The sequence below is a fragment of the Leucoraja erinacea genome, chromosome 7, assembly GCF_028641065.1.
Source record: "Leucoraja erinacea ecotype New England chromosome 7, Leri_hhj_1, whole genome shotgun sequence".
Lineage (NCBI taxonomy): Eukaryota > Metazoa > Chordata > Chondrichthyes > Rajiformes > Rajidae > Leucoraja > Leucoraja erinaceus.
The window spans coordinates 34329760-34343467 of NC_073383.1; the positions used below are offsets into that span (position 1 = coordinate 34329760).

Sequence of the window (13708 nt, forward strand, 5' to 3'; positions counted from 1 at the left end):
CAACACAGATCAAAACTGTAGAGAGACCCATCCACCGTGCGTGGAGAGTTTAGAGAGACCCATCCACCGTGGGTCGAGACTGCAGATAACCCTGTCCCACTGTGACAGCAGTTATACCCATCCCACCACCGATTAGGACACGTGACAATAGATACATCAGTTTCACCATGAGGTGTGACCCACCCACTCCTTGGCTGAAGGACATGGCCTCCCTGTCCTCTCCTGCCCCAGTTAACTCTCCCACTGGTCCACCCCATGTGGGCAGCGCCATGCTGTTGTTGATGAATAGCCATGGTGTGATGTACAGGGGAGCAGGGGATGACGGACGACTCTCCGGGAGGGTGTGTTGGCAGCCATGTGTTGGGGGTGGGTGCAGTAGGGGGAGCATCTCCTGCTGCTGCCTAGTGGGTAGTGGAGGTGACCTCTGGGGTTCACCAGGTTCTGCAACCCTGCGGTGATCACTACCCTCTACCCTCTACCCGTGCCTTGCCTCAACCAGCCCTGGCCTTCAGCCGCTTCCTCCTCTCAATGTCAGGGGGTGATTCCCTCTGCCAGCGGTCTATCCCTCACACCCACGCAGAAGGAAACAATAGCCACATCAGTTCCTGGAGAGAAGGAAAGGGTTGGGCCCCTCTGATTGGGGGTCTGCCACCCTTGCCTCTCTCTGACCTGTCCTCTCTTTCCCAGCAGGCATTGGAGCAAGAGATTGTGCACCTGTTCATCCCAACCCAAGCTGTGGGGGCCATCATCGGCAAGAAAGGACAGCAAATCAAGCAGCTCTCCAGGTTTGCCGGCGCATCCATCAAGGTACGGTGCTTTCCCCAGACCCCTCTCCTGGCACCGAGCCGGGTGTTGGGAACCATGCCCCCGAGTCTCAAATTGGGTGACCCGACCGACCTCCGGGGCAGGGTCATCTCTGGACTGTGGCCATCCCCATGTCCCAGTATCCCCGTCCTCATGTTTCCCATCCCCGTCCCTGTCTCCCAGCCCATCACCATCTCCCTATCTCCCCTTCCTCGTATCCCCATCCAGGTTTCCCATCGCCATATCCCAGTCCCCTTCCTCACCACCCAGTCTCAACATGCTGTGGTAGTTGGACCACAGGCAATGGCCTGGAGTCAAGACCAAAGGCTGTGTCTGTAACGGCATGGATATAAAATCGCCTGTGAACAGACCTGTGCTATCCCTCAGCCGAGCCCTGGTCCGCACTCCACTCCCGCTCAAGACATGTGGGACCACTCCCTCCGCCGGTGCTCGTTGTTTCTGGACGTTCCCAAGGTTAGGATTAGGACCTCTGCTTTCCTTAATTTACATTAACGACTTGGTCTTGGGTGCACTGTGCACAGCTTCCTAATCGGCAGGTGATGAAATCCATTTGATGTTTTCCAAATGATGACCAAGTGAGTTAATGATGGGGCGAGTGCATGATGCATGGAATTCAGTACGGTCTTTGGCAACATTCTTCATGGAAAACCTGTACAAAATGTTGGAGTCCATGGGATCTGGGGCTGGTTGGCAAAGTGGATCCAAAGTTGTTATGATAATCGGAGACAGAAGGTGATGGTGGAGGTTGCTTTTGTGATTGGAAGTTGTGATGTTCCACTAGGATCAGTACTTTGACCCTTTCTGTTTTTTTTGTATATGTTAACAGTTTGGATATGAATGTAGGAGTTCACAGACGGCATGGAAATCATTTGATCGCCAGGGTGATATTGATCAGTTAATAAGATGGGCAGAGCAATTGCATTCTTGATTAATGCGATATAGTGATATACTTTGAGAAGACTAATAAGATTGGCGTATACATTTTGGGATGGTGGCAGCCGGACCAGGTAGATGGTGAAGAATTACATGTGGAATACATGCCTTCAAAGGACTGGCCCAGAACTTTATAAAGTATTGGTTGGACCACAGTTGGAATATTGTGTACAGTTCTGGCTGCCACACGATTGGAAGGATGTGATTGCACAGCGAGGGGACTAAAGCGATCGCTCAGGATGTTGCCGGGAGTGGACTGTTGCAGCTATGAGGAAGGATTGGGTAAGATGGATTTGTTTTACCCTGAAGCTGTAGGAACTGAGGAGGGACCTGGTGGAGATGTACAAATGTATGAGAGGTAGAGGTAGGTGGCATAATGATGTGCCTTTTAGCAGGGATGTCAAAAACTAAAGGATAGCATTGCAACAGGTTGGCTTTCAGACTGCATTGTAGAGAAGACAGGGCTGGGGACAGATCAGCAATGGCCACATTAAATAGTAGGGCAGGCCAGTATGTCATAGAAACATAGAAATTAGTTGCCGGAGTAGGCCATTCGGCCCTTCGAGCCTGCACCGCCATTCAATATGATCATGGCTCATCATCCAACTCAGTATCCCGTACCTGCCTTCTCTCCACACCCCCTGATCCCCTTAGCCACAAGGTGTCAAGGTAGGCTGGGAAAGTGGTTTACAAACCACATGAGATCCTGGATTATTTTAACCTCTTGGACTTCTCTGGACTTCCCTCCTCACTGATTCACACCCCACAGCAAGCTATCGGTTGAGGGAAGGTAACATTAGGTCTCACTCCAATAGCCCAGTCACTTCCCACAAGGGTCATCCCTCTGCTGGGTGGGTGGGTGAATGGTGGAGGTGATTACAGAGTGTTGTTCCCCCATCACTCCCTCCCAAAAGGACCAAGAACCAGTGCTGTAAGTTCATCCACACTATTGGAAACCCCCAATCCCCCCCCCATCTTGATTAAACCCCCACCTGATCTCTGGGGAATCGTCCCCCACTCGCACCACTTCCAGGTTCTGCTGTGGTGAGAGAGAGCAGCTGCCAGCAGCAGGGGTGCCGGTGGGGGGGGGGGGGGGGGGGGGGGGGGGGGGGGACGGATTGGGGGTGGCATTCCCGATGCAAGGGTGGCGAGGGTTGTCCCGATACGGGGCCTGGGGATTGCAGGGTCCCGGTGCAGGATTGGGTAGGGTGGAGGGGTCCCGGTGAGGGGCTAGAGGGGGGTCCTGGAGAGGGAGGGAGGGAGGGAGGGACCCCATTGCAGGGTCGAGTGGGGATCCCATGCAGTTGCTGATGGTGCTGTGTGTGTGTCGGCAGATCGCTCCAGCGGAGGGGCCTGAGGTGAGCGAACGGATGGTCATCATCACCGGCTCCCCGGAGGCGCAGTTTAAGGTTGGTGGATGAGCCCAGGACAGTGCAGAGGCTCAGCAGGCCAGTGGTGACGTCACCCATACCAGGCACTCCTTGGGCTGGTGACATTGTTTCCCTCCCTCCTCTCTCACTCTCTGTCACCCTCCCTCCCTCCTCTCTCACTCCCACTCCCTCCCTTTCTCGCCTCCCTCCACACACTCCCTCCTCTCTCACTCCTCCTCCCTCCCTTTCTCGCCTCCCTCCACACACTCCCTCCTCTCTCACTCCCCCTCCCACTCCCTCCTCTCTCACTCCCCCTCCCTCCCCTCTCACCTGTTCTCCCCTTTCTACCTATTGACCAGTTCGGGTTCAGTGGTTTGTTGTTACTAGGAGGGGTTCTGACCCCAGGATAATTCTCCGCTGTGTTTCAGGCTCAGGGTCGGATCTATGGCAAACTGAAGGAGGAGAACTTCTTCAACCCCAAGGAGGAGGTGAAGCTGGAGGCCAACATCAAGGTGCCCTCCTCAGCCGCCGGGAGGGTCATCGGAAAGGGTGGCAAGACGGTAAGGAGGGGTGTCCTGTCCCGGGGAGCTTCCTCCTAGAGCAGTGGGCTGCCCTTCCGCCCCTGCACTGCAACTCGGCCCACGGACCTTGCAGCCGAACACCCCCTCCGAGCTCTCCACTGGATCTGGGACTCAGCACCATTCCAACACCATCTCCCCCCCCCCCCCCCCCCCCCCCCCCCATTGTGAGCGAGGGTCTGATCCTCAAGGAGGTGGACGAGGTCTGTCACCATCCACACGGGACCCTCACACTCACTGCAGCAAGGGGCTCCTTCTATATAACAATTACAGCACGGAAACAGGCCATCTCGGCCCTACAAGTCCATGCCGAACCTTCTACAAGGTGTACATGGGACGAGTATCCCATGACACTGGCTTCCTTTCTGAGGGAACACAAGTGAAGGGAGAGGGCAGTGCCCACCATGTCTCACCCCTCCTCAGGAGCATGTGTGAGTGGAGCAAGTGATACCGACAAATATTCCCATCTGTGGGACACATGGGGTGAGGGGGTCGGTCCACTCCCCCTACTCCAGCCCAACCCCCCCAGGCCCCCAGCTCTCTCTCAGTGCAGCTGTGCCTGTTCACCCCGTCTGTCCTCCTGCGCTCCCTCTGCCTGTGTCACTGCCAACAGGAGAGAGGGGTCTGTGTCCGGCCCGGCCCTCACCGCCACCCGTTACTCGCCAGGTGAACGAGTTGCAGAACATCACGAGTGCCGAGGTGATTGTCCCTCGAGACCAGACACCAGACAGCAACGACGAGGTCATTGTGAAAATCGTTGGACATTTCTTTGCCAGTCAGGTAAGCTGCAGACTACACTCACCGGTGAGGCTGTGTTTGTATTGGACGATGGCGAGTCGCGTGTGTGTGTGCGCAGGAGGGAGAATCATATGTGAGGGAGAGTCTAACGTGTGTATGGGCTAGTTCTCACAAATGTGTGATGGAGAGTTGAGCGTGTGTGTGGGCGAGGTGTCAAATGTCTACATGAGGGCGAGTGCAAGAGAATGCGGGAGGGAGAATGTGTATGTGTGTAATTTGTATGTGTGTGTTTGCAGCGAGAGAGAGAGAGTTCTGTACCTCATTCCCTGACCATCTCACTGTGGTCTAACGCACCGCAGCTTCCCACCACTGCAGGCGACGGTGCTGAGTAAGACACAGCACTATCCATGCACAACAAGCTGGAGACACTGGTGCGGTGCAGATGAGGCTGTGTGTCCCTGGTCATCATTTGTGCCCAGCTGCCATAACTGGCCAGACATTGTCCCACTAGGGCCAAGGCCCTAAACCTCCAGAAACTGCGAGATCGAATAGCTTTCAATGAATCGATATATTGGTCCCAGAGCTGCAGGTTGTCCCCTCGTTGATCTGATGTTAGTCCCAGTGCTCTGATCCGGTGCTGGGTAATCCAATCTCACACGTGAGGCAGCTTGATTGCTACTACCTGCATCCCCGCATTGCCCATTAATCTGTTGATGCCAGCTGTTCCCGGCATGGGCACGGCTTGTGTTTCACCACAGGTTGGGGCCCCTGGACTGCTGTGTGTCAGATGCAGGCTGGCCATCTTCAGCCATCCCTCAGCAGGAAGACGGGCACCATTGCTGTCCTCCCTCTGGCTGCTTGTGACGGACACACAGAGCACGAGCCCACTTCTGCAGCAAAGACCCTGCATCAGCCAGGCCTGTGGCGCCCAGCCGCACTGTCCAACACATGGCCACGGGAGGCATGGAGCGAGGATTACAGGACGTGTCCAGTGGCAATTATTCAATCTAATTGGTCAGACAGGATCCCTACACCTCACCCCACAACAATCTCTGCCGGCTATGCCCGATTAATCCCTTCCTCTCCAAGAGTAGATTAATCCTGTCACAAATTTTTCCTTTGACTGGTATGCAGGTACAATAACTAGATTTGGATATGTACATGGAAAGGAAAGGTTTTGAGGAATATGGGCAAGTAGGCCTGGCATAAAAGGGCATTTTAGTCAACAAGGACTAATTGAGCCTAAGGGCTGACTTCATGAAACTGACTTTAGAGTCATGCCTTTAATTGCCTGGCTTATCCCTGCTGCCCTTGAATAAAAGTACCACATTTACTGCCCTCGAGTCATCAGGCACCTCGCCTGTGGCAGCGAATATTTAGAAATCTCTGTCAGGGCCTTAGTAACTTCCTCTCATTAGCTGATGGTATCACACCCAGAGCATTTCTCCATCTGCAAGTCTGTTACAATATTTAATGTGGACACAAGGAAGTGCAGATGCTGGAATCTTGAGCAAAACTCAAAGTGCAAGAGTAACTCAGCATGCCAGGCAGCGTCTCTAGAGGGAATGGATAGGAGATGTTTTGGCTTCAACAGATCCCAACCTGAAACATCGCCTATCCATTCCCTCAAGCAATGTTGCGTGACCCACTGAGTTACTCCTGCATGTTATGTTTTGCTCAAGATAACCAACACCGCCTTTTAAAAAAATATTTTTTAAACTTTCACCAGTTCTGAATTCTCCAACCACACTGTCTTTCTTTCCTATAGATGGGAAGTATTGATTTAAAATCTGGCCCACAACCTCTGTCCCATGCATGGGTTGCCCTCATGGTCCCCAATGAGCTCCATCCTTTCTCTGGTTACTTTCTTGCCTTGATGTCTAGAAAGATACAGCATGGAAACAGGACCTTCAGCTCGTCGAATCCACACTGACCATCAAGCACCCACTTAACTAATCCTATACTAATCCCATTTTGTTCTCTGCACATTTCCAACAACTCGCCTTATGCAAAGAGGGCAATTTATAATCTGACTTTCGTGCTAAAGTAATTCCAATTAATATTGGGTGAGTTGAAATGCCCCACTGTTAAACATGTACATCTTCTGCGACATGTATACATATATGCTCCGCTGTCTTCTGCTACTGCTAGGAGGCCTCTCGCAGAGCATTGATCTGTCGGCTTCTGGGAGGTTGTGCTACATTACAGAGCTCTGTTAAGACCTTCGGAGCTCCCATGACCAAGTGTTAGAGCATTGGGAGACTGCTGTCTACTCCGATCCTGCCCTTCACGATGTGTCATTTGCTCAGGTGTGCCATGCAGATTCACTAGAGTGATTCCAGTGCTAAATACTAGAGGGCATTTTGCACAGGTGAGGTCTGGATGGTGGGTGAGGGTGGATGAAGCGAGAGTGATTCCTCTGGATGTTCCCTTGGAACATAAAACAAAAGATGGGACAGACGTGGACTGAATGACTTCAACAAGTGAAGCCACCAGTGCTTTATCTCCAGACGTCCCACAGTAGCCACTCTGTCATCTCTCTGAATGGCATCTGGTAGTGCTGCTACCTCACAGCTCCAGTAACCCAGGTTCAATTCCATCCTCTGGAGCTGTTTGTGAGGAGTTTGCACATTCTGCCTCTCTCAGACATAAATACTCCTTACTACAAGACTGTGATCCCAGGTCCTCATTGTTAGAGGATGACATTTCTTTGGGGTAAAAACCAAAGAAGCTGGCAACATTCAGCTGGTCGGGTAGCATCTGTGGAAAGAGAAACACAGGGTAAACATTTAGGGTGAGAAACACTTCAAAGGCAACCTTAAACATAGAACAGTACAGCACAAGAACAAGCCATATTATGTGCTGAATATGATGCCCAGACCATCACTTAATCTCCCTGCACAAAACCCATGTCTCTCTAATCCCTGCATATCCATATGCCTATCTGAAAGTCTTATATACTTCTATCAGGTCTTCCCGCAGCCTCCGGTGTTCCAGATAAAACAAACAAAATGTATCCAATCTCTTCCCGTTGCTCATAACCCTTATTCCAGGCGTCATTCTGGTCAACCTCTTCTGCAGCCTTTCCTATTCCACACCCTTCCTGTAATGGGGCAACCACGACTGCATACAATACTCATACACATACAGCTACATCGTGACTTCCTGACTCTATGCTCAATGCCCCGATCATTTGCTTTCTTTATCACTATCTATTTGCGTTGCCATTTTCAGGGACTTATTGACTTGGAGCCCAAGATCTGTCTCTACAACACGTGACAATAAGCACGTGACAAGGTCCAGCCTTCTCCCTATTCAAAACAATCATAAAACTTGTGGGATGTTTTTTGCATTTTTACCTCCACATATTCTGCCTGACTTGCTGGGTGTTTCCTGCAGTTTCTATTTCAGATTGCCAGCAGGCTTTGGGCTGCTGATCAGGCAGTTTCTATATGTCTGACGGGTTATCGTATTCGCCCTCGTCTCCCCCCCCCCCCCCTACCCCCTTGTCTGTCCACAGACCGCTCAACGCAAGATCCGCGAGATCGTTCAGCAGGTGAAGCAGCAGACACAGAAGCCGCAGGCGAGAGGCCCCAGCCCGCAACGCAGCAAGTGAAGGGAGTGGGGTGCGGCCGGCCACCTGAGCAACAGCGGACGAATGTAGCCCTTCCGACATGGACACACCAGACCGACAGGCCGGGAGCGAACCAAAGAAACGCAACGACAGCAGAACAACGCAGGAGGGTCTTTTGCCAGCGACCAAAGGCCTTGGCCCTGTGGGTATCTGGAGGGAGGGAGGCTGCCGGCAGTCCTCCCACGGTCTGTGTGAAGAAACTCTCGCATTCCCCTCCCCCTCTTTGCTGGGTCACCCCGCCGGAATTGTAGATGGCTCGGCAAACGGAGCCAACTCTTGAGCTGCGGTAGTGTGAATAGGGTTTTTTATAATAAAGTTGAAATAGTTCTGGTTTAACACTGCTTTGTAGATAACATGTGCATTTTTTAAAAAAGAAACTCATTTTGTTTTGCTTTTTTTCTGAGAGATTAAATCATATCTTTTTGAGGCCAGAAGTGGTGGCTTGTGCGTGGTCCATTCTTGGGAAGTTGCACCAGGGGTAACGGAGTGGGGTAGGTTGGGGGGGGGGGGGGGGGGGGGGGGGGGGGGAGTTGTACGGGAGCTGAGGGAGGCAGGTTACTGTACACTAAGATTGTCCATGCAATGTCCCCAGCACCACTCTTCTCTCCATCATTGTCCTCGGCAGACTGTTTCCCACCCTGGTATCAACAGCACTCATTACTTCCATTGGGAATGTGTTACAACCGCTGCGTTTCTTGTGCTGCCTGGCAGCACAGTTACACTTACACAAGTGGTGGGGTTGTTGCATTAAAGCAGCTGCCTGGTGCAACGGTGCATGATTGGTGCTGCCTGTCGCATCGTATTATAGGTGCTGTCTATTGGGTTCATTGCATTGATGGTACTGCCTCATTGTGTGGGCAATGCTGCCTGAGTAGTTGAATTAACTGCACTTGCTGTGAGGTTGTTGCATTGACTGCGCTGTTTGTTGCAATTGCACTGACCCAAGACTCACTGGGACAGCCAAGTTGAGTGACCCGCGTGCGCCAGTGAAGCTTGCCATTCCTACAGTGCCAGTGCACTGACTGGAGTAATCACTGGAAGGCTTTCCGTGACCACATTGAACTGGGAAAAGGAGGGGAATATCACAGAGCAGCAGGCCAAGAGGGCTGCACACCTTGGGCGTTGCACTGCAGATGATGTTCGGGGAGAGATGACCCCTACTTGTCATTGCCCCCACTCTGACACGGCAAGGAGGGGGTGAGGCTCCACACTCCACGGACTGCGTCCTTCTGGGTGCACTGCCCTAAACACTCCCCGTCCAGGGGAAGGGCACATGGACTTGCCCAGCAAAGGGCTGGGGCCAGTGGTTTATGGGGCAGGACCATCCTCTGACACTGGGGAGCCCAGGCAGCAGCCATTGATGTGTTTCAGGGCTCCAGGTGTGCTCTGCCCCAGGACTGCAATGCTACTACTGCATGGGACAGTGCGGGACCTTGACGCGGGCCGCAGGGGCTGGCAGGTAAACACCAACCACATTGTATGCAGGCATGTGACAGGCCCGCCAATCTCCAGGACCCCATAGCCTGTCCACCCCCACCCTGAGGGCCACAACTAATGGGCCATTCAGTGGTGTTCACCCATTAAGCACGATCATAGCTGATTCACTTCCTGCACGATCCCCAATTTCTTTAATGCCCTGAAATCTACTCGCCTCAGAATTCGACCAACATCATGATCAAGTCTCCACTGCCTGACGAGGGTGGAGAATCCAAAAAGCGAGTAAGGCTCCCCTGAAATTGTTGGGTTTGGATAGGCACATGCATATGCAAGGAATAGAGGTTTATAGGTTATGTGCAGGTATATACTGTAAGTGATGATCTTAGCATCAAGTTCAGAAATTGTGGGCCAAATGACCTATGGGTCTCTGGTGCTGTGAGGCAGCAGTTCTACCAGTATACTCTCCATACCTATCGGGTATACTTGAAGGTAGACACAAAAAGCTGGAGTAACTCAGCGGGTCAGGCAGCATCTCTGGATAGAAGGAATGGGTGCTGTTTCGGGTCGTCCCGAAATGTCACCCATTCCTTCTCTCCAGAGATGCTGCCTGTCATGTTGAGTTACTCCAGCTTTTTGTGTCTACCTTCGATTTGAACCAGCATCTGCAGTTCTTTCCTACACATGTCAGGTATACCTATGCCCTCTTGTTGACCTCAAGATGGGCAAGAGGATGTGTGTCACAGTTTATCCTGGAAGGGGTAGAGAATGGAGGGTGTTTGGGTATGCTTTTCCCTGAACCTGGCTCGTCCCGACATACTTCTGTCTCTCGGCTCCTGCCTGTGCAGGCTGTGAGCAACCAGCAGAGGCCGCCACATGTCTCCCGTGGCCACATGGTCTTGCGTGTGGGACAGGAGATAGCCGGCTCAGACATTCCCCTCAGCCTAAGCGGGACTGAACACTGGTATTGGTTTATGATTGTCACGTGCACTGCAGATGCAGTGAAAAATCTTATTTGCGTGCTATTCAGTCAAGTCATACCATGCGTGAGTACATCAAGTCATACACAAATGCAATTTAACTTTTATAGAGTACAGCAATTGTAGTAGATCCTCTTCTGGGACCGGTATACAAAGTGTCGTCACGTACCGGATAATGCCTTGGTGAGGACTGCAGCATTTTAAACAGCGTGATTTATTTAGCAAAATGCAAGTCTTGCTTCTCTTTCACACATTTTTTATCTTCCAAAAAGGGTTCTATTGACATAAAATAGATGTGTCTACACGAATAGACCAGCCATCATTGAATGGCGGAATAGGCCTGATGGGCTGAATCGCCTACTTATTCTCCTATGATTTATGAACTCATGAAAATGCTTTTGAGATTGTCATCATGATTGCAGGAAAATTGTGGAACATGCTTACAAATTTAGTGGGACCACGGAACATAATTTGTATTCAATAATGCCTTTACAGTGTTGATTGCATTTAGCAACCAGAGGAATGATTTCTCCAGCCTGATTTTACAGAGTGGCCTTATTTCCAGATGGTGGTGTTATGAAGTGATTAGCCATTCTTTCACAGGAAGCCGCAGAAATAGGGAGCCGAGTCAGCTCCAGGTGAGGTTAATGAATATCCTCGGAGTCCTGAACAGATGCTATTTGAGAAGCTGGGCACAGGTTGATTCCTCAGCGAAGAAAATCTTGTACATTGGCTGCCGATATATTTCCAAGTCAGGGTGGTGTGCAACAGAAGTTGAGATGCACCATCAGGAGGCCATTCGGCTCTTCCTGCCTGCTGTGCCGTGACTGATTTTCTATCTCAGCGCCACTGACCTAACATGCGTCAAATCCAGTATCTAATAATCTATCGACCACTATCTCCATCAGCAATTTAGCCACTCCAGTGTTGGAAAACTCCAAAGATTCACCACCCCTCGGTGACGAAGATCCCACTCACTTATTGCTGAATGGCTGCCCCCTTATTCTGAGACTGTGACCCTTGTCTCGGGGCAGTCCAATGTGGGAAAACATCAACTTACTCCTTCAAGCCCTGCAGGAATATTGTACTTTCTGATTAGTTCTGCCCTAATTCTTCAAAGCCCTGTTGTGTACAGGCTCAAGCTCTCTAATCTCTCCTCACAAGGCAGTCTCACCATCAGCCAGGTGACCCTTAGCCCACTGCCTCTATTGCGAGTGTCCAGCTTCAAATAGGGAGAATGCATATAGTATTCCAGGTATATCGTATTCCTGGTGTAGTCTTTGTAGGATCCTATATTATTAGAACAAGATGTGTGCTTTGTTAATCAATTCTCTCGCGATAAAGGTTCACTTTCCCAATTACTCTTTTCACCTGCATGTTAATTTTCAGCAACTGCATGCAATGCAGTGGGCTCAGAGAGAAGAGATAGGGGGGCGGGGGGGATAGATGGGCTCGGGAAGTGAGAGGGTCTAGCTCAGAGTGGATGTACTCAGAGAGTCAACGGATGGACTCGGGAGTCAAGCGATATTTTATTTCAGAGTTTGCACTCGGCTCAAACTCGCAGCATGGGCGGCACCTGGTCCTAGGAGGTCACTGTAACTCTCCTTCATGCTCGACGAACGTTCCCGCATACTCGCGGCCTCAGTTTGGTCGAGGAATATGTTTCAGCATGCTGAAAAATTTTCCGCAAGTAAACATTGGTCAGCATGGTTCTTTTGAACTCGTAGTGCAGTGGAGTGGGATCGCAATGTATTTATAGGTAGTCGAGGGTCGCCGTAAGCAATCTTTGCTGACCGGGCATTTTAATTGGCTCATTAGAGTTTTCAGAACCAAGGAAAACCGACCGGTAATGTTAAATGCCCGCCCCTGCCTTTGCAATGTGTGTGTGGTCGGTCGATCCAGCTCAAGGTTTTTCAGGCGAGTGCCTTCAAGCTTGAAGGTCAAAGACAATCGCTGAAAAATCGAGTTAGTGGGACAAGCCCTTACGAGTCCTGGGCCATCGGAGGCGTCATGCCGCTGCCGTGAGAGGTCTGCGCCGAATTCGCCCTGGTGACCGACATAGACCAGGCTGCCGCTCGGTGCATTCTGGAGGACAACCAGTGACTGCTGGAACTAGGTACCAAGCAAGATAGTGGCCTTCAAATGGGGGTGGTTGGAGAAGTCATCCTGCTTGCTGCTAGATTTTCACTTACTGTAACTGCTGGAAAAATGTTCCCGGTGTTGGGGGAGTTCAGAACCAGGGGTCACAGTTTAAAAATAAGGGGCAGGAATTTAGGACAGAGATGAGGACAAACTTTCTTCACCCAGAGAGTTGTGAATCTGGAAATCTCTGCCACAGAAGGCAGTGGAGGCCAATTCACTGGATGTTTTCAAGCGAGAGTTACATTTAGGTCTTGGGGCAAACGAAATCATGCGATATGGGGAAAAAACAGGAAAAGGTACATATACCCACCACCCTTTGTGTGGAAAAAGTTACCCCTTAAAAAGTTAACTCTTGAAAATACTTAAAACAAAAAACATTGAAATCATACTTCTACAATGCACTACATGATTTTAGTACATCAAATTTCAAAAAGTCCCTACCATGGGAGGGGGACACCCCACTCCCACACCTCCCCCCCACTCAGTCACTCCACTGCCTCTCCGGGTACCCGCAAGGCCAGTGATCAGTGATGGCTCAGCGCCCCCACTTTCAAAAATGCTCCGCGGCCCCTGGTTCAGACGAGAGCACTGCCAGATGTGAGCGGGGAACTGAGGCCAGTTGTCCGTGATGTCTGCATCCCAATGATCAGCACTTCATGTTTCGGAGTTGGCTAATGTTATTGATTTGTAATTAGCCTGATTTGTAATTAGTTGACAGAACCTTCATTTATTAATCTGGAATATCCAGGGGGATGGGATAAGTGTAATATTAAAATGACATGCAAGGTGTCAGGCTGTCACCTTGCATATCCATATCCCTCCAAATCCCCCCCAATTCCTTTGACAGGTTGAACAGAAATGTCCCCAATCTCATTGTTTTATTAATTGAACACATAGATGAACATCCTCAAGGAGTGTAAGCAGATGGAACTGATTCAGATGCGATATTTAAGAGCTTGTCCAAAGGAAGGCATATTTTAAAGGAGTGACAGATATACTTGCAGGGGGATGTGTGAGGAGGTTATTATTTGTCTTTAGTTTTAGCTTGAACCAGGACATCTGAAGATTCAAAGT

At 50.8% G+C, this 13708-nt stretch overlaps 1 protein-coding gene across 4 annotated transcripts in view; it reads left to right on the plus strand.

The window, feature by feature from the left end:
* Positions 1-8512, plus strand: part of igf2bp2a (insulin-like growth factor 2 mRNA binding protein 2a) — a 76610-nt gene extending 68098 nt beyond the window's left edge. For 2 of the 4 annotated variants that reach the window (XM_055638222.1, XM_055638224.1), the window contains 5 exons: positions 688-807; positions 3093-3167; positions 3557-3688; positions 4373-4486; positions 7965-8512. In XM_055638222.1, coding sequence (XP_055494197.1) covers positions 688-807; positions 3093-3167; positions 3557-3688; positions 4373-4486; positions 7965-8060 — 537 coding nt within the window. In that variant the 3' untranslated portion in view covers positions 8061-8512. The remainder of the gene's footprint in view (positions 1-687; positions 808-3092; positions 3168-3556; positions 3689-4372; positions 4487-7964) is intronic. The other 2 variants (XM_055638225.1, XM_055638223.1) reach the window with 1 other exon arrangement.
* The last annotated feature ends 5196 nt before the right edge of the window (positions 8513-13708 follow it).